The 23,521-nt window shown below is 28.8% G+C and overlaps 1 protein-coding gene across 1 annotated transcript; it reads right to left on the minus strand.

The window, feature by feature from the left end:
* Positions 1–6,243: 6,243 nt before the first annotated feature.
* On the minus strand, positions 6,244–16,483 carry LOC127279005 (superoxide dismutase [Cu-Zn]-like). The gene is made up of 3 exons (XM_051301051.1): positions 15,973–16,483; positions 8,024–8,248; positions 6,244–6,748 (listed from the first exon to the last, which is right to left on the minus strand). Exons 1-3 carry the CDS (start codon positions 16,150–16,152, stop codon positions 6,494–6,496), a joined length of 660 nt encoding a protein of 219 aa, XP_051157008.1. The 5' UTR covers positions 16,153–16,483; the 3' UTR covers positions 6,244–6,493.
* Positions 16,484–23,521: the final 7,038 nt, after the last annotated feature.

Genomic DNA, 23,521 nt, shown 5'->3' on the forward strand with positions numbered 1-23,521 from the left:
TTGCAAATAGTAAATTTTCTATTGGGTTATTTATTTGTAGTTGTAATCGGTTGTCCAGTTCTTGTTGCTTTGCATTTCGCAAGGTGGTTAAATTCGGTACCGTAGGGGGTACTCCTTTTCCTAAAGGTATTTCAGTTGCCTGTTCGCGTCTCTATTCTACTGCGCTTTTTCTGGCGTCCAACAATTCATTACTTATTTCTGACCGAAGATCCCCTCTTAAATGTCATTTTTTTGTGTGTTTGAAGTTAAGTGGAGCGTTTTTCAGCTTGCAATCAAATATTGCATCACCTTTTTTAGCGGGTTTTAAGTATAAATAACCATTTAAAATTCCTCCACATTCCGAATACTTGCCTTCAAAAGTCTACAATTGTCATTTGTTTTATGTACTATTTTCCGTAACTATGCAACTGAAAACGAACATATAAACAACTGTCTAATCTTCCACATTATTAGATCTATTCCCACATAGTACGACTTCTTGCTGTGAAGTTACTGTAAGGATACCTGTAGGGTTTGTATGGTTACTGTGTAAGCCTGCAGTAAACTTGAGGTCATCTTAAAAATTCCGCCTTACAGTAAGCTTACACAGTAAGGGGCCGTGTACAAATTACGTAAGGGCCACAGAGGGGGGAGGGGGTGTATGAAATCCTTACGGACTCTTACGTGGGGGGAGGGTAGGTGCGAAGATTTTCTTACGTAAGGCCATATATTAAAAAATTTCTTGAAACTTGCGGGCAGTTCTGCCGGTAAACTTCTACAATAATATATGATCTAATAATGTTGAAAAATGTATTTTGTTCTCTACAGTAATGACTGTTTAACTATGTTAACTTTGTTTTAAATATAATTAAAAAAATTTATTAACATTAAAAATAAAACGTGTAATACATAACTTTAATTTTTGACCTATATTTTCTTTAAACCTTACGTAAGAAAGGGGGGGGAGGCTAACAAAATCTTACTTAACCTTACATGGGGGGAGGGGGGGTTTAAAATGTTTAAAATTGACCTTACGTAATTTGTACACGGCCCCTAAAGCTAAGGTAAGCTTACACAGTAAGGTCGTGGTAAGTTTACATGGTAAGGTTGTAGTAAGCTTACATGGTAAGGTAGTTGTAAGCTTCCTTTAAGGTTACTGTAAGGTTGATGTAAGGTTACTGTAAACATAGAATGTTGTTAATAAATAAAATTTATTAATATTTATGCGCAGTAGTTTTCTATGGCACATACGGCTGTGCAGTAACTTTTATTTGACAAACCCTATTGGGGTTCATAAAGTACTTTACCAAATATATAATTTTTTATACAAAAAAATTTATAATATAATATATATTATAATATAATTATTTTTAATATATTTTCATATTACTTTATATTAACAGTAACCTTACATCAACCTTACAGTAACCTTAAAGGAAGCTTACAACTACCTTACCGTGTAAGCTTACCACAACCTTACCATGTAAACTTACCATGACCTTACTGTGTAAGCTTACCTTAGCTTTACTGTGTAAGCTTACTGTAAGGCGGAAGTTTTAAGATGACCTCAAGTTTACTGCAGGCTTATACAGTAACCTTACAAACCGTACAGATATCCTTACAGTAACCTCACAGCAAGAAGTCGTGCTATGTGGGTTTAAAATTTTAAAAATCTGACTTCAGATTGGACCGCCATATTGCATCCGCCATTTTGAATTTTCACATTCAGACATCATATTCGTTATCAGCGACCCCAAAAACCTTAAAGTAACAAGTTTCAAGTAAATTCGATGAACATTTATAAATTTCGAACGCCATATTGAATCTGCCATTTTGAATTTTGAAAATCTGACACATTTTCGTAATCAGCGACCCAAAAAACCCTTAAGTAACAACTTTCAAATGAATTGGTGAATTTTTATAAATTTCGACCGCCATATTGGATCCGCCATTTTGAATATCTGACATCAGATTCGTAATCAGCGACCCGGAAAACCCCGAGATACCAGGTTTCATAAAAAATTATTAATTTGTACAAGATTTCCAGACATGGATATCTTTTTTGGTCCTAGTTTCTGAAAATCATTGATTTTTTCATGTGTGAAAAAAAAGTTAAATTTTGTCGGACGGTGTAATCTTATGATTTTGAAAAATATCTTTTTTTACTTATAGTGATTATAATTAGGTATAATTAATGTAATCTTAATTATTATCACCATTATTTTTATTTTACAGTACTATTTATATATTACATTATGTATATAAAATATATTATATTTATAATATAGTATATATATAGTATATTTATTAATTATTTATTAATAAATATCTATAAAAACATTAATAAAAGCATATTTATCTTATAAAGAATTCAAAAGTTCGCGCGTGAAATTAACCGGCTGTAAGTAAAAACTGGCATAATCGCTCAGCTGAAGCGGGCGTATATGAGGAAAACGAAAAATAGGAACACCTACAAGAGTAAGGGCACCGTTTATACTTGGGTCTGTGGCTGTATGGAGGGAGGCGCACGGGCGGCATGGTGGGAGTGGAATTGGTGTGCAGTCTGGCATCACTGCATGTACAAGAGCAGCAAGTGAACAGGTAAAAAGATTTGGAACAACGATCTTATATAAGAACATGTACAAGAATAAGCATATGTTTATTAATGGTAATTAAAGAAATTAAGCTTACGAATCCATGCTCGTGCACTTAAATAAGATTGTGCGTAAGTTCATGTACATGATCATGTGTTAATTTTTTTATTTTTGCGAAATTTGTGGAAATATTTTACATTGGTCTTAAAGACTCTTTGTTCATACATGCGAAAAACAACTGCGCAGCTATATAAGCCGTAGAAAACTGTGTCAAAAAAAGAATATTAAGTATTACCAAGAATCAAAAATTAATTATAAAATGTTATTTAGAAAAAGACTGAAAATTACCATGCCGAGTAGGTAGACAGCCTTCTCCAACACGTGTCGTGGGGTGCTGAAACATCGATTTTAAATAATCATCTGTTAATAATTTAAATTTGTTAAAAATTTTTTTCTAAAAGGTTAAGGTCTTCTGCGTGAAAAACATTTATAACATTTTTCTCTATTTGTAGTAGGAAAAAAGTTATATGTAAATTAAAAAAATATTGCTCAAATTTGTTATTGTAAATATCTCGAAAAATATAAAAAATTTCAAATTCAAAATTTGTACATTTATTTAAAACCACTATCACTACAATTTACCGAATTTTGAGAAAAATCCGAGACATAACCCTGTATTCTCATATGAAATGCCTCATAAACTGTAAGGGATAACTCAAGATCTTGTATATGATCTTAGACACGATCTTGTTCCTGTACACGAGCACGGACTCGTAAAACTTGATTTATTATGAATAAACATAAGCATGTTTTTGAACATATTCTTGTAGAAGATCGTTGTTCCAATTATTTTTACATGTTCACTTGCTGCTCTTGTACATACATACATGACCTGGTGAACGGACATGTGCAAGGTCAAGCACAAGATCGTGTATACGATCCTGTACAAGTTTTTTCAACCTGGGAGAGACGATGAAATAGTAAATTTTATTACTAATGGACAAATAACAGTAAAAAATGACAGCAATAAAGAAAGTAATAATAGTATAAATATTTCTATATCTAATTAAATAAATCTCTCTATCAGAAGCTTTTTAAATATTCAAAAAATTATGTTTTAAATACTGCCGATTTCTCACCACAACATCATGAATGATTTCAAGAAGTGGGAAATATATCAGAAAAACAAAATTAATATTCATCAGAAGAATAATTAAAATTTATAGTTTCAATATGTTTTCTGTTGCGTCGCAACATTTTGTTTAAAATTAATAAATTTTAGTTTTGAGAAAGTATTTATAACTAATTCAAGGTTTATCTATTATAGTTTTCTTATCTTGTTTTTCCATAATAAAAGATTTCTCATAAATGTTATCATGAAATTTAGTTTTTAATACAAAACACAACACTACATTTTACAACACACAAATAAATCTAAGGCTTATCCTAAATCTTTCCATCTTAAAAATATAATTAGCGTCTTAGAGAGAAAAATAACAAAATGTTAAATAGTTTCCAAACTGTAATTTGTATACCTTATTTGCTAGTCTCAAATGTCAGGCACAATTCAGAAACTATGCAATTGGCGATTCAAACAGCTACACTAGCGCCACAGTTGAACTAATTTAGGCGTGACTCGCTCTGTAGCACTCCATGTGTTTTAAATTATTTTTTTTTATTTAACGCTTAAAAATAATTTTACAAACGCAATAAAAATATCAGAATAATTAAATAATTTGAAATAAACTGTCAAAACAGAGACTGCTTTAGAGCGAGTCACGCCTAAATTAGTTCAACTGTGGCGCTAGTGTAGCTGTTTGAATCGCCAATAAAACGCTGGAAAAAAGGAAGTTTATGCACCTAGGATTAGGATAATTTCTCCAACCCTAATAGCCTGACCTATACACCTTCGCTCAGACATGTAACGCTATTATTGAAACTTATGGAAAACTGTATTAATCCACCTTTTTGGGTTTTTCCAAAAAGGAACCAATAATATGAAACCTGACCCTCCTCATGTAAAATTCTACATCCCTTCCATCGCCAAACTCTCCGCTCCTCAAAACTCTTGTTTTTAGAAATCAGAACAATTTTGAACATCATACTGAAAGGATCATCACTTGTCGTGATCCTTTTATCAAACACGCATTCACTTCAATACACGAAACAATTGTATCACACTAAAAGTATAAATATAAATATTGTATGTAAGGTAACATAATCTTTGTACCTTTTTTTACCACCTTTTCTGATTAATTAAGAATAAAAATTTAATTAATTCAGATCGCGATTAAAATAAATGATTTAACATTTTCGTTTATTCGCATTCAGAATCGCACACTAGTATAATAGTTCAGGAGCGAGCGACAGTTTTTAGTGTCTTACACTACCATCGAATATTGTCGGTACGGCTGACGTGCGAGGAGTGGAAATTTGATGCTGAATTTAAAGCGAGATATTTTAAGTTAGAAAAAAGTAAGAGACTTGTAACTTAGATTGTTGGAAAGCTGATAAAATTCTGCGTCTGAATGTATATCAGGAAAATGTTTTTGATTTTTTTAGCATTTATAACATTCAAAAGATTTCAAGAAAAAATTATTCAATTTTCCTACATTCGTACTAATGTTTTTGATTCTTGGCATAATCTAGAATAATGTATGGAAAAATTTGACAATTTTACAACATAAACTTTAAGGTCTTAGCTTTAATTTGCATTTTTGAAACTTAAAAATGTTTTGTGGTTCCTGAAATATGTTAAAAAGGTCCGAGCATAATTTTCTACAACTCAGCCGTCGATCATCACTTTTCGCCGCATCGCTGCTGGGTTGTAGAAAATCATACACGAACATTTCTTAATATATTTCAGGAACTGCAAAGCATTTTTTAAGCTTCAAAAGAGCAAATTATAGCTAAGATCTTAAAAATTGTTTTAAAAATTTGAAAACTTAAAAAATGTTTTGTAGTTCCTGAAATATGTTAAGAAATGTTCGTGCTCGGACCTTTTTAACATATTTCAGGAACCACAAAACATTTTTTAAGTTTCAAAAATGCAAATTAAAGCTAAGACCTTAAAGTTATTCTAGATTATGCCATGAGTACGAAAATCTTGCTTCATAGTCAGCATCAAATTTCCACTCCTCGCACGTCAGGCGTACTGACAATTGCTGCCGGTAGTGAACACGGAGAGAAAAAATAAGCGTTTGTAGCATGAAAGTTCTACCTTTAAACGCATGAGACATCAGCTTACTACGATTGCATGAAGTTATGCTTTTTCGGTATAGTTTTATGCAACTGTAGTATAAGGACACGTCTCTTAAGGAGGAACGTCCATACAAAATTAACATAGAGGGCTCCCATACTACAAACCCTTGACTTTTCTCTGCGTGTATATTTACTGAATTTAAAGATCATGATAAATTTCACGTGGAATTGCTCATATATTTATAATTATTAATTATTAAAAATAAATATTTTAAGTATCTATTGGTTCACGCTTATGAATAATTTGTCACCTTGTTAATAACCTTGTTTCTTAGCAAAAACTTTTGACAGGTCTCTAGAAGGGTTTCCAGGGGGTTTTGAGAGGTACAAACTTGGACTCTTCAAAATCTTCTCGATCCGCTTGGGATATAAAATATTAATTGCTAATAAAATTAAAAACACATCAAAATTAATTGAATACAAAAATATTTATTCTAGAATACATTCATAATTTAACAAATAAAATTGTAGATTTGAAGAGTCTTGAGCAAACAATATAGTAAAAATTATTAATAAAATATGAATACACTTAAAGAAATTCCTTACTATAATAATTGAACGAATACTATACATACTATAGTAATAAGAAATTTCTATTTGTGTAGATACAATATATATATATTTGACCAATACCGAAAGTAATTATTAGTATATAAATCTTAAGCCAATCCAATGATACCACAAGCAAGGCGAGCACCAGCCGAACCGGTTTTAAGACTATCTTCAGTTCTTCCGCGTCCTAAGTCATCTTCCTTTTCATGAATAACTATTGCTCTTCCTATGGCACCACGTACACCCATTAGAGTCAAATAATGATCAGTGCCATCGACCTGCGCAACTCCATCTTCACCAACTTGAATATTACCTAGATCGCCAACATGGCGCAGTGGATCGTTTGGGGCACCATGTTGTACCTAGAACAAAAGAATATAAATTGACACACCATTTTAGAAAGGTTCTTTCTAGAACACTATTTTATCGTTAAAAATTTTTAATATTTAAGATAAATCAATCAAAAATTATATTGAGACAAGGGTAATTATAATATGAGGGATTTATGTTATGTCAACATTATTTAGTAAAAAGAGAAAACTTTGCCGTTTAGGAATTAATTTAACATATAAAATAATAAAATATACATATATGATAGCATATATATTCAAAATTTAATATAAAATCACTTTTTAATAAAAAATGGTATTAAAACATTGTAATTAACGAATATTGCTTGTAAGCCACTATATTGTAGTCATTCGCAGCCCACGTAGATCGCACATTCGTACAAATATTCAATTTTCTTTGTTGTTTAAACTGAAAATAATACTTACAATTATTTGTTTATTAAATAAATAATTAGTTAATTATTAATTTATGATTAAGTTATTCGAAAATTTTAAAAAAAGGAAAAAATATTTGAAATATTGAACAGTCATCTAAAACACCTTTAATTATTATTGTCCTGTAAAAACGGCACTGAACGTAAAGATTATAAAGATTGATTTTAAAACACTTTTTTCTCGAAACATGGATCTTTATCTTATAAATATTCTAATTCCGCAAGAGTGTACGAATCCATGCAAAATGAAAAATAGTCAAGTAATATAATAACAGCTGCAACTTTGTGCTTCTGCCATCTGACGGCGACAGGACGTAATAAATTTGTCATTATTTTACTTTCCTATTTTTCATTTTGCAATCGAATTTTGGCATTGATTCGCATAATCATTCGGATTTAGGAAATTTATAAGATAAGGATCCTTAATACGTAGGCCCATTTTGTAAAAAGTATCCATGTTTTGAGAAAAAAGTATTTTAAAAGCAATGTTTATCATTTTTATGTTCAGTGTTGTTTTGATATAGCAATAATTAAAGGTCTCCCTTTAAGAGACTTTGAGAGACCGAAGAATTCTAGAGACTGTATAACACTTTTAAATCAATATTTAAATTAAATTTTATTTTTAAAAATTTTTTAACAATTTAATTATAAATTAATTTTTAATTTATTACCCAGATAGCATAGAATTTTTCAGAAAGATAACTGTAACTTAACGACCATAAGTTTGGAAGTTAACACCGTTAACAATAAAATGATAATTTATAGAAAAAGTGAAAGAAATCGATTTTTCCTTCCAATCTACAATAATACCTTAATCGTCTTTGATAATACTGTGACTAAAAATTGTAATTACTTGATAAGGGTTGAAATGTGCTCCAGCTGAAGAGCATCCTTTTGTTAAATCTCCCTTTTCGTGAACATGAAATCCATGCAAACCTGGACTTAAGCCTTTGATTGTTCCTGTGATCCTAACGCCATTTGGTAATTGTTCTAAATTAAGTGTTCCACGAGGTCCATCAACAGGATTACCATCTTCTCCTAGAGATTTCAGTTCAACAATTGCCCTTAAACCAATAGGCTGTAACAAATATTTCTTATTGCTAAATGGTTTTTTTTTACAGAATATATACTTTTGAACATGCACATCTCTCATAGCAGTTTAATATTAATTTTTGGGTAGGGGAATTTGAGGTATTATGAGACACACTTTTTCCAACATCTGTAACTTCCACGCAAGAAGAAAGTGATTGAATTTGGTGGGATGTGCAATGTGTGCATGTTAAAAAAATTCCATTACGAGTGCATATCAAGGCCACGTTAAAAATATATGTTTCTTCATGTTCTTGTCTTTTTAACTAATTCCTGTTGAAAATCGCTGTACAAGATCTTGTACAAGATTTTGTACAATTTCTGTTATAAGAACTTGTTTCAAACTCTGGTGCAGAAATTGTATATTTTCTTGAACAGAACTGGTACAAGTTCAGCTGCTGAATTTGCGTACAGAAATTTTCAACAGGGATCACATAAGATTTTCTTCATTAACTTCGCTCATAAAAGTACCATGCAAGATCCACCAACCAGTTTCTATCAGTGAAATCCAAGGTATCCTTGTTCGATCCCAGCTTCATAGACATTTTTTCATTAATTCTGTATAATTTTAAAAATTTTAAATTAAAATAAATTTAATAGTATTACTGTATTGTAACTTAGAAAATATTGTTGGAAAACTTTAGGATTTCGTATGATATTTTTTGTAATATTTAATGTGGGTAATTATGAAGAATACCACGTACGAAAGAACATTTTCTGCTCTCACGTTCATCAAAGAACAGCTTCTTTTGGTACTTCGTGCACAATATACTATTGTAGGTGTCAAACTTTTTAAATGTTATAAAATAAAAGCGTGTCTCACAAATGTCCATATCTAACAATACCTCAATCTCCGCTAACGTTTATGCAATAAGTCTCATTTGAAAGGGAAAATTATTTGTTAAGAATTTAGACGTCAGGAAATAGGATTCGGAAAAAAAGACAGAATGATATTGGTTTTCATAATACTAATACACAATAATTTTATGCTAATTATTAATATGTGTGACATGATATTTCCTAAAAATTATAAATAAAACATGTGAGAAAAAAATTCTTTACTGGAGGTACATATTTAGTTTACCTACTACCCTGAATTTTCTACCACCTTACCACTATGGTGTGGTTTAACGAGAAAGACACTTACCGAGACACCTGGTCTCGAGGTCGGACACTTCGTGAGACCTGACTTTATGTATTTAAATCTATTTATATAGTCGTTCTCTGTTTAAGAAGTTACACCACTGAAGAAGTTTCAAAAAATAATTTTTGTATTGTCTTAAAAAATCCTTTAACAGAATAACAAAACAAATGTTTGGTACCCATTAAAGATCTTTTATTTAAAATCCCGTGCTCTTTTCCAAATGCCTCACAATAAATATATGCTTCAGGAGAATATTTCTAGCACCGCTATTTTGAAACATTTTGCAATAAAATCTTTTTTTCTTCACCTTAAGATATGCCTATAATAACGCCCTATAATATTCTTCTCTTACTTTTTCTTACACCAAAATTGAACACTTAAAATATGCTCGTCAATATTTTAACGTGATTTTCTTGAAACACGATTTTTCAAATTGGTACGCAGCATAACTCAAACAATTTTCATTTTTTTCATTATAATTTTATATCATATTTTTAAAACGAAATATCACATAGAAATATTTAAATATTAATTTCGACTTCTTATTATTTAATTTTCTTTTGAGTCGCAAAATAGAGTCCAAAATTACAATTAAAAATTAGATTTTTCTTATTCTTATCATTGATCTAACAATCCTTTTATATTTTTTTCCGTTTTTATGAAATAAAAAGAAAACTATTTTAGGTTTTTTCTTCTTAATGTTTAAACCTGTATTATAATCATTAAAAAAGAGGTCGCACAATTTCCTTGGGTAAAAGTATATTCTAAGAAATAATATCACAAGTTAATTCTAAAATTTGTGCTATGTCATTTTGATTAATTCATCGACTATAAAATTTAATTATATTATTTTTGTAATGTATGAGTTCATCTTTAATAAAATAAAAATAAATAAATATGCAGTCTGTTGTAGAATACATTTTTTACGATCATTCTCAATATAAGATAGAAAATAAAGTTTTATGAAACTGCTTTTTTATTTATTGAAAGATTACACAAATCTAATTGTAAGACGGACAGCTTTTATGGAGATAAATAAATCTTTTCCATTGATACCGACAAAATATTTTATTATTTAATTTTTCCCGTGTTTTTAATAAAAATTTCTAACTTTCCACTGTTTTTTCAGACCAATTTCATTCCCCAGAGTTTTCCCTGAATTCCCTGATCTATGACCTATAATTATTTGCATTATCTGAGAAGTAATAATTGCTCGAGAACTTGATTTCTTTAGTTACCATGAATAAACATATGCATGTTCTTGTATATATTCTTGTACAAGATCGTTGTTCCAATTCTTTTTACATGTTTATTTGCTGCTCTTCTACATGACTTAGTGAATGAACATGTGCAAGATCGGGGCACGATCATGCACAAGATCGTGTACACGATCCTGTACAAGTTTTTTCAACCGGGCAATGCTGCGCGCGGTGTTTAAATGTTTATTTAAAGCTATAAAACTTATCGGCCCAATATAAATTTTTTTGAGAAATATTCTTACCCCCACAGCACCGAAATTTCCCTAAAGATTTATTTGAAATGTTCGGAATATTTAATTGCAATGTTTAGTGAAAATTGTGTAAAGATTTAAATGTCCCACTTGAATAAATGTTTAGCACTAAACATTCCTGAACATTTAAATGAAATTTTCGCCTAATTATAATTTTATTTTGCGTTAAAATTTTGCAGTAAAATTGAAAATGATAATTAATTTGTTATTATTAATATTTGTTTTTTATTAATATTTAGTTGCCTAAAATTATAAATAAATTTTGAAAAAGTGAAAGATTGTTCTTTTTCTTTTACCTTTACGTCTTCCAAAAAATCGAAAAACTAATTTATTAATTTGTTATTAGGTACTTATATTATTAATGTAATTAAATATAATAAAAGATGCATAACATTTTTAATAATAAATATATAGTATTAAATTATATTTTTGCTAAATAATTTTAACAAAATGATCTTTTTAACAGAAAAAAGCAAATGATTTCGACTGAGGCGTGAAGTTAAAGAGGGTAACTTTACCTATGTCAAATTGAGTAAAAAAAGATTTTACATTTTAGTTTTTTTCTATGAATCCACTAAAAACTATATTATAATCTTTAGATGGAAGAAACTAGAGAATCCAAGCTTTCCATTTAGACAACTTTCAACAAAATTGAAGATGACATATTTAGAGAAACCCGTGCAGAAATTGCCCTACTACTTTTTCTGTATACTACTTTTACTACTTTTCAATATAATTTGTTTATCTACATTGTTTAAACAATTTAATAAAAAAAATTAATTTATAAAAACCAATGCTGCCATTTGATTTTTTTATTAAATTGTTTAAAGAAATGAGATAAACAAATTATATTGCAAACAGAAAAAATAGGGGTAACTTTTTTTTCGGTTATGTTGTAAATCCAATAGTTAGTTTTGATGATTTTGCAATTCCCAGAGCAATCGTACTTTTTTTGCTAATTGTTTATAATTATTTATTGCAAAAAGGTGTGGACGGATAAAAAAGTTGTAAAGAGAAAAGTTGCTTATTTTACTACGTTCTTTTGAATGGCTGTATTAGTTTTTTAGAAATCGAAACTTTTATTAAATTGTTTAAACAAATTATTTTGCAAAAAGAAAAAATATGGTTAACTTTTTTTTGGTTATTCTATGAATCCAATAGTTAGTTTTAATGTTTTTGCAATTCTCAGAGCAGGGACTGTATCGTACTTTTTTTACTAATTGTTTATAATTTTTTATTTCGAAAAATTGTGAACGGATAAAAAAGTTGTAAAATCTGTAGAGGTTTAAAAAAATATAAATCTCTTTTAAAAGAGGAAAAACAAAAATTGAATGAAATTTTTTTTACAAAACTATGATTATCAAAATGACGAGAAAAAAGAGTAATATTGAAGTCCTCAAAAAAGCTCCTCATCGGAGAAAACTAGAAGCCTTCAAAGAGGTAAAAAATATTAAAATGAAAAATTTTATGCCATAAAGGAGACATCAAAGAAAATTCAAGAATTAAAAATATAGATAACATTCATTAAAAAAAAATTTGGTAAGAGGATGATGATTTAAAAAAAAACAGCGCTTTAGAAAAAAAATATTATGTAAAATATATTTATAATATAAATTACTTTAAAACAAATCACCTTATAAATACAAAGTATCATTAAGTTGATAGGATATATCATATTAAGTTTATTCATAGAAAAATTGAAAATTCTCAAGTACATTTATGTCAAAGAAAATTATAGTATTCTGTTGTTATTAAACACAAGTTCGACAAGTAAGCGGAATGACTGCTTCTGTACGTCCGTCATATTTCTTTCTAGTGACTCATCATTTTCAATGATTGACAGAAAGTTTATCAAGGTAAAATTGATTTACGCATTTTCTAATATTTAATTGAATATTTCAGTGAGTTATTATTTATTTAAATTTATTGGAAGTTATTGTAATTAATTATTTAAGATAAACTGACTATAATAAAATATAAAATAGTAATATAAATAAAATTTTGCAGAATTTTTAAATTATATACATCAAAAATATTTAAATTTTTTGAAAATTATTTGTCTGAATTATTAAATAAATTTAGAATATTAACAAATTGTTAAAGGTTATTGAAAAAAAAATTATTATAAACAATAATTACTACCTATAATAATATTTTATTGCTAATTAAAGATTGAACACCAACAAGATGAAAAATATTTCACTGAGTACATTAAACATTTCGTATATCTTTTTGATTTATTATTTAAGTACAAAATTTGTTTACATATTAAACACATGCATTTTAAAAGTACACACTGAAAAAACGACCCAGTGGGCACCGGGACGTCTAAAAGACGTCTTTTTTTGTCCGCGGACATCATGGGGACTTTAATGATAATGTCTCGAAGACATCATAAAGACATGCAAAGGACGTCTTTAACATGTTCAAAGTCGTGGCCAAAAGACGTCTAAAAGACATTCAAAAAGGATGTCTAAAAGACGTAGATACATTTTCTAAGTTTTTTTTCTAAGTTTTTTTTTCTAAGTTTAACACATTGATTATTATCTTATTTAAATTTTGACTTTTTTTGTTTATTTTCTACACGCTTATACAGAAATCAGGAATGAAAAAATCCTTCCGGAGTTGGGATCGAACCCGCGATACGTTGGGTTAAAACTCTACGCCTTAAGCGTCTGAGCTATCGGAGACAGATAAATTTCTTTACAAAGTTTACGAACTTATTTGTCAATAAAATGAATCGAACTTAAAAAATTTCTATAAGATTTATCTTAAAAAGTTTCGATGTTTACCTTGAACTTAAAAAATAAAATATAAAAGTTATTTTTATGAAAAATGTTCTATTTTCAAAATCTGAAAAAGATATCCTTTAGACATGATAAAGACATCTTTATGAACAGAGATAGAACCTGTTTTGGACGTAGCTCAGACGTATTATTCACGTTTTTAAGATATACCATACGGGGACAAATTAAAGACGTCTTTAAAACGTCCAAAAGACGTTTTTTGTGATTATTCCAAAAGATGTCCGCAAAAAGGCATCCTCAGGACGTCTTTTCAGCAAGTGTGCCCACTGGGGATATTCTAGTTTTAAGTAGGCATTCTTAAATATCGTATCGTCTCTAACTATTTCAAATTTTGATCTCGTAAAAATATTTATTTTTTAATCCGTGTTTATGATCCGAGTTGTAAACATTAATGCGTTAGGACAATAATAATGTTACAGGGAAAATTTTAAGAAAGTATAACTTGTTGAAAAATAAATTTTAAAAAAATCGAAATTGGAAATTGTTAAGGAAGATATGATTTTTGACATGCATGTGCTAAATATGTAAAAAAATTTACTAAAATAAAAATTCGAAGTTTTCTAAAATTTGAATTTTTTCAATTTTCAGGATCAAATTTCTCGAGAACCTAGAGTGAAACATTTCTGTTTAGAAATTCGTGTTCAGCTTCAGCTAAAAAACTTAAAAGAATCGCCCTACGGGATCCGAGAAATAAAAATTCTGTTTTACCGTAAAATTTAAATAAATAAAAAAATCACAATTAACTTTGACATTGAGACAAAGCCTGACTAATAATCTTAAAAATGGGACAACAATGGCTTTACAAGAAAATTTAAAAAACATGTAGGGTTAGTTGGGGTAAATGGGGACAAAATTCCTATTTTTCACAAATTACGTAAGTTTCTTCCTCTTTAAAAGGTAATATTTGCGGGTTTATTTTTTTAAGTTATTACTTACATTCCCAGGATTAATTTTATGCAGCAGAAAAAAATTTAGATAAGCTTTAAACGCATGAAACTGACTGTCCCCATTTACCCCAAAATTTAGAAAATTTCCTAAAATTGGGGGTAAATGGGGACAGCATAGTTTCTAAGAAAGGTTTAAAAAAAAGTTTTCTTAAATATATTACTGTATTAAGGGATGAAAAAACTTTTTAAAAAATTTGTAATTTATATATAATAGTTGAACCAATTGAAATTTTTTAATTAAATTTTTTTTTTATTTTAGTATTTTGTCTTGCATTTGAAAAAAAACAGACTTAAAAATCATACAAAAAATTTTCCTCATTCCTTAGGACTCCAATAACAGAAATTCACTTGAATTTTTTATTTTTGTTAATTTGGTTAATAATAACAAGCTGTCCCCATTTACCCCAAAAATTTGAAAACTCAGGGTAAATGGGGGCAGCTTGTTATTATTAACCAAATTGACAAAAATCAAAAATTCAAGTGAATTTCTGTTATAGGAGTCATAAGAAATAAGAAAAAAAAATTGTGTATGATTTTTAAGTTTGTTTTCTTTAAAATGCGAGACAAAATACTGAAACAGTTTGACTTTGATTTTCATGCTTTATGCATTGAGCGATAACTTGAATAATCTTGCTGCCAATTGTCAAGATAAAAGCTTGGCAATACTCGGAACCTCGTGTAGGTTATCTGAAGTTAAAATATTGACGTTGAACTTAATTTCAAAACTGTAAATTAATCTCCAACACCTCTCGTCCCCATTTACCCCAACTGACCCTAAATAATGTCTTCCTTTTTTTATATTTACATAGTTTTTTAAAAGTTTTTTTTTGAAAAACTTTTCTTTTCATTGAAAATTACATAAATTATATTACTTAATATTTTTTTATTTCTATAATAAATTTCTTATTATTAAATTAAAAATGTATAAGGGGTGTAGGATGGAAAGAAGTTAATCTAAATTCTTATTACTGTATCTGTAACTAAACAAAATTTACATTTTAAAAATATTGCAGTGCATATGTTAATAATTTAATTTTTAACATTTTGAACCATAACCATTAAAAGCTTCGTTTAAATAAAAATGAAATTTTTCTGTTAGTAGAGAATCAATTACGCACTGAAAATCGTTTCTTACTATCTGAAATTTTTAATCCTTATCCAAATGTAATTTTTAAGTTAAAAAATGAAAGTTTTAAAAATTGAATGCTCACCCTTTTATTAAAAAAGTTTTCAATTGAAAATATTATTTATGTTTATTTATTTTTAATATTTAATATTTATGTTTATTTAGTAATAAATACATACAAAGAGGTAAGGTTCCATGTAAACTTCATAGACATTGCTCCTTACACCTCTTAAACCCGGTAAACTTCTGATGAAAACATTCCTATCATTCGTGGAAACTGTTGTCACTTTATCGGTAGTTCCTCCATTCGTTTCCCAAATTAAACTTGCAACAATTACAATAACTTTCGATAACCGCATAGTAATAATTGATTCTTGTAGTTGAAAGTGAAACGCACCAAAATCACTTTTACTGAAATTTGTTTTTATAACTGAGACTAACAATCATGAATTATGTTACGTCATTGAAAAAGAACTGCGGTGACCAGAGGCTCGATCTACGTATAAATACTCTAAAAGGATCTTCAGAGACCTTGATGATCGATGAGCAAGCACCTTCTTTACAATAACTACCTTCCTTTTAAAAATTGTACATTTGCCGAAATACAGAATAGATAGGATGAAGGGATTTGACGCTATCAATGTCACTTGAATCGTGTCTCACGATGGTATAATATAGGTGTACCAACTACTACTTACTTAAGTTGATATACAGCGGTCATAATTATTTGCACGAGTTACGACGGTGCACATGCATATGTGCCTGTATGGAATAAGTGAAAGTAAAGGGGCAAACGTACCCTAAGGCAATGCGGCGAAGCCTAAGGCAGATGAAGTCTTTCAAATTTTGCAATTACTGGGATTGCAATTAACTTCTTAAAAACAAGAAGCATATAAACAAATTTTTAGATCTTTTAATTTTTAAGTCCCTGTTACTTTTTACTTAAAAAATTTAAAAATTATTATTAATTTTGATGATTCCATCAACATTAATTACGATTATTTGTAAAAAAAAATTATTTGTAAAAAAACTTTTAAAATAGAGATACAGATTACTATTTAATTTATGGTTTCAATTTGTTGAAGTACCTACTTTTTATATATTTTGCATTCACATAATCAACTACACTGGCACGTTTTCGTTATTCAATTGAAAGAAATTCGAAAAGAATTAGGTAAATCACTTTCTGGTAAAACATTTATATTACTACTCCTAAAATTAATGCTAATAATTGATAACCACCATGACGTAAACTTTAATCCGACTTTGATGTTCCTAATTTATATGACTTTTTTTTACTTTATCAAATATTATTTCTGACATAAAATTTATCGCTCTTTTCAATTGTGGACCAAATCTAGTGTATATTTAACAATGAAAAATTTATAACAACTTTATTCCAAAAAAATCATGACTTTTCCGGAAATTAATTTTTTTTTTCAAAATTTTAACACAAAATATGGCGTTTTCAAATCATTCAAATCATTTTAACTACTAATATTAAGTATATTTGATTATCTATTTTCTAAAAGAATTTTAGAATCTAGTGATTTTTTTGATAACATCATAATAATTGGAAGTAGACTAGGAAAATATGATAAATCGACTTTATTTTTAACAACCACCTGTGACAAGAATTAATATCGTTGTTAGAAATAGTCTTTTGTGCAAGTGTGCCCACTGGGGAGGCTGTAAGTAACAAAAAACTAAGAAGAATGGTATATTAAAAATTTCTCTAACCTTCCCAAATTTTGATTTTAGAGCAAAAAAATTGTTTTCACGTATGTTTATGAATAAAAATTTTTCGACTTTAACTGATGTTTACGACATTAATTGTATTTTAAACATTTTTTGCCTTCATTTAATATTCAAGCGTACTAAATTCTGCTTCAAAGGAGCCCTATTTGAATTGATTTCTTTAAAAATTGACTGACTTATTGCAGTGTTTCTATTTAGAAGACCAGTAATAAATTGTATTTATCAGTTTTGGCGCGGTATCGGTTGTACTAAATTCAGTAGTACACAGATCAACTCGATACAGTTAATTTTATACAATTAATTCTATACAGTTAATTCTATACAATTCTACTGCATACAACGAAATTAAAAAATAAATAATATTAAATTTGATATAGTTTAATTCGAAAAAGTTAAGTTGTGTACTGTTCAACTCCACACAACTCAATTTACGAAAATAATAATAATGCGTTTAACTCTATAAGTTTTAACTGAGTGCAGATAATTTCGATAAGTTGAAATTTTTTATTCTTTTTATCTGTATACAGTTCAATTGTGTACAAATATTTTTAAAGAAAGTAAATTTTTAACTTTGCACAGTTTAATTTGACAAAGATAAGTTGTATCCTGTTCAACTCTACATAAGTAATAATTTATTTTTAACTCTATATCGTTAAGTTTTTTACATATTTTAAATTTGATTAATAACATGCAGTTTATTTCTATACAAAAAAATAAAATTTTTAACTCTATACAGATTAATTCAACCCAGTTAAATTGTATACTGTTTAACTCAATACAAAAGGTTTTTAATGTTTAAGGTCATGTGACTGTTAGGTCTGTAATGTTAATATTTATCCGTAACTTTTTTCATAAAATGCTAAATGGATTAAGCTGAAATTTTGTGGGGGGGGATTTAAAATATAATGAATAATGGTTGTGAAGTACGAAAATGTTGATATATTTTTAAATAAATATAATAAAAGGCATAAAAATTGTTTGAAAATTGGACGCTCCTAACCACACATTTTCTAATTATTTTCAAGTGTCCATCACGACAGGATTTTTTTCTAACCTCAAAAAACATGTCGGATTTTGAGAAGTAGGCGATTTTTTTAAAAATTGATGTATTAACTTCAAACTTGGGATCTGGGGGTTTTTTGTGTCGCTGATTACGAATCTGAAGTTAGATTTTCAAAATCCAAAATGGCGGATTCAATATGGCGGACGAATTTTGAAAAAATTTTAAGATTTACTTCAAACTTGGTATATAGGGGTTTTTTGGGTCGCTGATTACGAATCTGAAGTCAGATTTCCGAAATTCGGTATGTCTGATTAAATATTATGAAATTATTTTTAAAAAATTGTCAGATTTTTATGAAATTTGGTATCTACAGGTTTTCTATGTTGCTGACAAGTACACTGAGAAAAAAGCACGCCGTTTCAGCGGTAAAGTCATGCAGTTTCTGCATTAGTGACACTGCAAACAGAAAACGGCTGTTTTTACATTGGAACACTGCAGTTTCTGCATTGGAATACACAGCAGTTTTTGGCAGTGCTGTACAAACCTAAAAAATAAATTTTTAATTTTTTTAAAATACATTTCTTAAACATCTTATAGTTAAATACTATATAGTAATAACAAATGTATTTTTATAATAATTATAATTTATTTCATAATAATATAACTTATTAATATATATTTATGCACAAAAAAATTAAGTCAAATGACAAATATAGAAATTAATTTAATTAATAAAATAAATAAAAAATAATAATAATAATAATAAAATAATGAATAAATAAAAGAAAGTAGATTAATTTAAACGTAATTTAATGTTATTTTTAAAAAAACAGTGAAAACACTACCATAATATAAAAAAATTAATATACGCACGTAGTTTTCGTAAAAAAAATGATCTAATAATCAATTGCAAAGACATTTTACAATATATTATAGGTTAGGATTGTCCATTCGGCATACTTACTTTCAAATCTGTCAATGAATTGGTCCAGTTTCCAGTTATATAAAATATTTTTAACAAATTCATCCATTTTTCACTAATTGTTATTCACAATAAACATTAAAATATTAAAATAATGAAAAAAACGACACAATTAATAAATATACGCAAGTGCGTCTGAGAGGAACACAACGAACGGGACATGTGACACGGTAGTTATAGAAGAAAACTCATGCAAAAATTGCAGTGTTCCCACAGTCGTTTTAGCGTTCTTAAGCAAAGCTGAACCCACATGAGTGGATGGCGCTATTTTGGCATCGTTTTTTTCTCAGTGTAACACTAGGGAAGTGCCGTACGCCGTTTTTTCTGAAACTTGTCAGTTTTGTAGTTCTTTTGAAAACAATTTGACACGTATTTTTTTGTTTTTTTTTAAATCTGACGTCAGATTCGTAATCAGCGACCCAAAAAACCCCTAGATACCAAGTTTGAAGTAAATAAATTAATTTTTTTTAAAATCGCCTATCTCTCAAAATCCGACATGTTTTTTGAGGTTAGAAAAAAATCCTGACGTGATGGAGCAAAACGGACTTCGGATTCGTGTTCAGCGCGTCAAAATACATAGGGATAGGGTATTCCGGTCAAAAGTACATGACACTTTTTTTTGTGGGGCTGTGTTATTTAACAATATATCAACATTTTCGCACTTGACAACCATTCCTTATCATATTTGGTACTCGTCTATAAAATTTTTACAGTCAATTTTTAACAGTCACATAACCTTAACCCTATACAGTTAGTTAACTTAACTTAACGATATAGAGTTAAAAATGAATTATTACTTGTGTAGAGTTGAAAAGCGTAGAACTTACCTTTGTCAAATTAAACTATGCAAAGTTAAACATTAACTTTCTTTAAAAAAGTTTGTATTTTTAGAATGCTTGTATAGAATTAAACTGTATACAGATTAACAAAAATAAAAAATTTTAATTTATCGTAATTATCTGTGTACATTTAAATCGTTCAGAGTTTAACGCATTATTATTTTATTTAAACAATATATATCAATTAAATTTATTGTCAAAAATTGCCTTCAGTTAACCCCTCTTTTGTTCTGGGCATCTCGTATTTTTGAACTATTATTCAAAAATTAATATCTAAAAAATGGCAAAAGTAAATCAAAATAAATAAAATGGAATCAAAAGAACAGAGTAAGTTTATTATATATTACCTTATTAATAATTACTTAATATTAAAATATTTCTGAAAAAAAATATTTTTTAATGTCGTTTACATTGAGTAGTTTTTTTTTAACCTAAACTTTGACTAGACTTTTATAAAATTGGCGGTGTTTGGCAGTGTTCTAATTATTATAAAAATGTTACGTATTTAAAAAAGAAACTGGGCACCAAAAATTACGTTGCGATTTTTTGCGTTTTTTGAGTAAATAATTTTTTTCTTAGACAACTACCCAATTCGGTATTTGGATTTGTACCAAGCTGCAACTTATAATTCAATTTTAAAAATAATTGGCGGTGGTAATATTTCCAACGAATTCAAAGCTTATTTATTGGAAAGATGTAGAAACATAACCAAAAAGTTTAATACTCGCTGGGACAAAAGTTATCGTAAGATAGAGGTATTTGAAAAACAAAATTCGGAATGGCTTTTAAATGAGGTGGAAATTAAAAAACTAGAACTACCACTAAGTAATATTACAAATAAGGGTGGTCGTCCACGAATTCCTTTTTCTGAAAAGTCCGATCGAGCTCAGAGAAGAGATGCTGCAAAATTATCTAAAGAAAACGCAGATGACATAGATTTAATTCTTCATGCTGCTAGTATGGCAGCTCGCAAACGAAAGCAAATAGACTTAGCAGTTGTCTTGAAAAATACCAAACAGGACCCAACAAAAGCATCAAAAATTAGAAAAGTACTCACAAAGGAGGAGATAAAACCAATTCGATTTTCCGACAACGAGGCCTTGGCTCTTATATTATAAAATAATTTCACAAAAGAACAATACTGCAATATTCGAATGGAAAGTAAAGTTAGAAATTGTGATATTTTTCCTCTATACAGTAATGTCGCGGCTAGCAAATTAAAATGTAGACCTATGAAGGAATAATTATAACAGAAAGATCAGCAAAAGTGTCATTGAAAAATCTTCTTCAACACACAATAGCAAGGATAACAGATCTACAACAGGAAGTTATAACAACATCAATGGAGACTATTGAAAAAAGTTTTTTGAAGTGCGAATTTATTTTCAGCTATGGATTTGACAGTTGCACTGGGCAGTCTAATTACAAACAAAAATTTCAAGAACCAAGTACATCTGAAAATTTTGATTCTTCACTTTTTGCTACGACGCTTATTCCTTTACGTCTCACTGATAAAGGTGGAAGGATTTTATGGAATAATCGTACACCACAATCAGTTAGATTTTGTCGCCCGTTAAAACTGGAATTTACAAAAGAAACTGAAGATAAAATTTTGGATGAAAAAGAAAGCATAGAATAAGAGATCGAAGAATTACAATCTTTCACTATCAAAATTAATGAAGAAAGAAGCGTAGAAATAGACTGTAAATTGTTTCTAACTGTAATCGATGGAAAAGTGCTAAAAGTTATAACTGGTACAAAATCTTTTCAAGCGTTTACCATTTATAGTGCTACACCAAAAGATTTTTTGACTGTTACAGATTTTAAATCACAAATATTCGAACCAAAAGAAGATAATTTGAAACACGGAATAAGTCCATTGCATTGCTGGATTAGATTTTTTCGAGTTTGTGTTACATTTAGCTTATAAGCTCGAAATAAAATAATGGCAAGTACGAGGTGAAAAAACAAGAAGTTGTTTGCAGAACGGAAAAAGGTAATTCAAAATTTATTTTTGGAGGAGTTAGGATTGCAAATAGACAAACCGAAAGCTGGAGGTTTCGGTAGCACAAATGACGGCAATACATCTCGACGTGCATTCCAGGATCACGCTAAATTTTCTGAAATAACAGGCGTTGATAAAAATTTAATTTATAATTTAAAAATTGTTCTGATTTGTTTATCCTGTCAGTTACCATTGAACGCAGAAAAGTTCGAATTATTTTGTCATCAAACTGGTAGAATGATTATGGAAAAATATCCCTGGTGCCCGATGACAGCTACAGTTCATAAAATTTTAGTACATTCAAAGAAAATAATTGAAACTATGATTCTTCCGATAGGATATTTTGGAGAAAAAGATATTTTGGAGTCGCGCCACAAAATTTACAAGAATGATAGATTACATTATGCTAGGAAAAACAACCGTACCAACAATATGGCAGATATTTTCAATAGAGCTTTGGACACCTCAGATCCTCTTCTTTCTAGTATTAGCTTATGTTGTGACTCGTATAACCTTTTTTGTTAAAAAACTTGATTTTCGTTGTCAAGTGTTATACGCGACTTTAATTCAATAAATATATCGTTAATTTAAAGAATTTAAATTATTTAAGTACATAGGTTATTGAATAAAATGTTTGAGAATTTCAACTATAATAATACGTTTATTTTAAAGACATAGATCCTTAATCTAAGACTGTTGGAAGGATTCAGACCTAAGTCAGCTGTACAAAAAGTGTCAAAGACTCAAAATACATAGTGAGGACTGCGAAAATAGTGGGAGTAAAATAAAATGGCGATACAGGTTTTAGCCATTTTCGACGTATATTTCTGCAGATGCATCCTTACATTGTAAACTCGATCATAAACGTAATCCCTTAACGAAAGGCGTGGTGCAGATAACCCAAACTTCCGCTAATTTCGATTTACAAGTTTACAGATTTATTACTAAGGCAATATAGATAAATATAATCCTAAAAGGTACAAAAAGTTCGAAACGTTCAAGCAGTTTACAAAAATTCTAAATTATTTTCGGTATAAGTAATAAACTTAATCTTCAAATATTCTCATATCTCACGTTTAGGGATAACTAAAGTTTCAAAAAATATAATAAAGGCAAAAAAAGGATAAATACAATTTCCAAA

This window comes from Leptopilina boulardi, unplaced genomic scaffold (assembly GCF_019393585.1).
Source record: "Leptopilina boulardi isolate dan_hultmark-lab unplaced genomic scaffold, ZJU_Lbou_2.1 LbouV2_213, whole genome shotgun sequence".
Taxonomy (NCBI): domain Eukaryota; kingdom Metazoa; phylum Arthropoda; class Insecta; order Hymenoptera; family Figitidae; genus Leptopilina; species Leptopilina boulardi.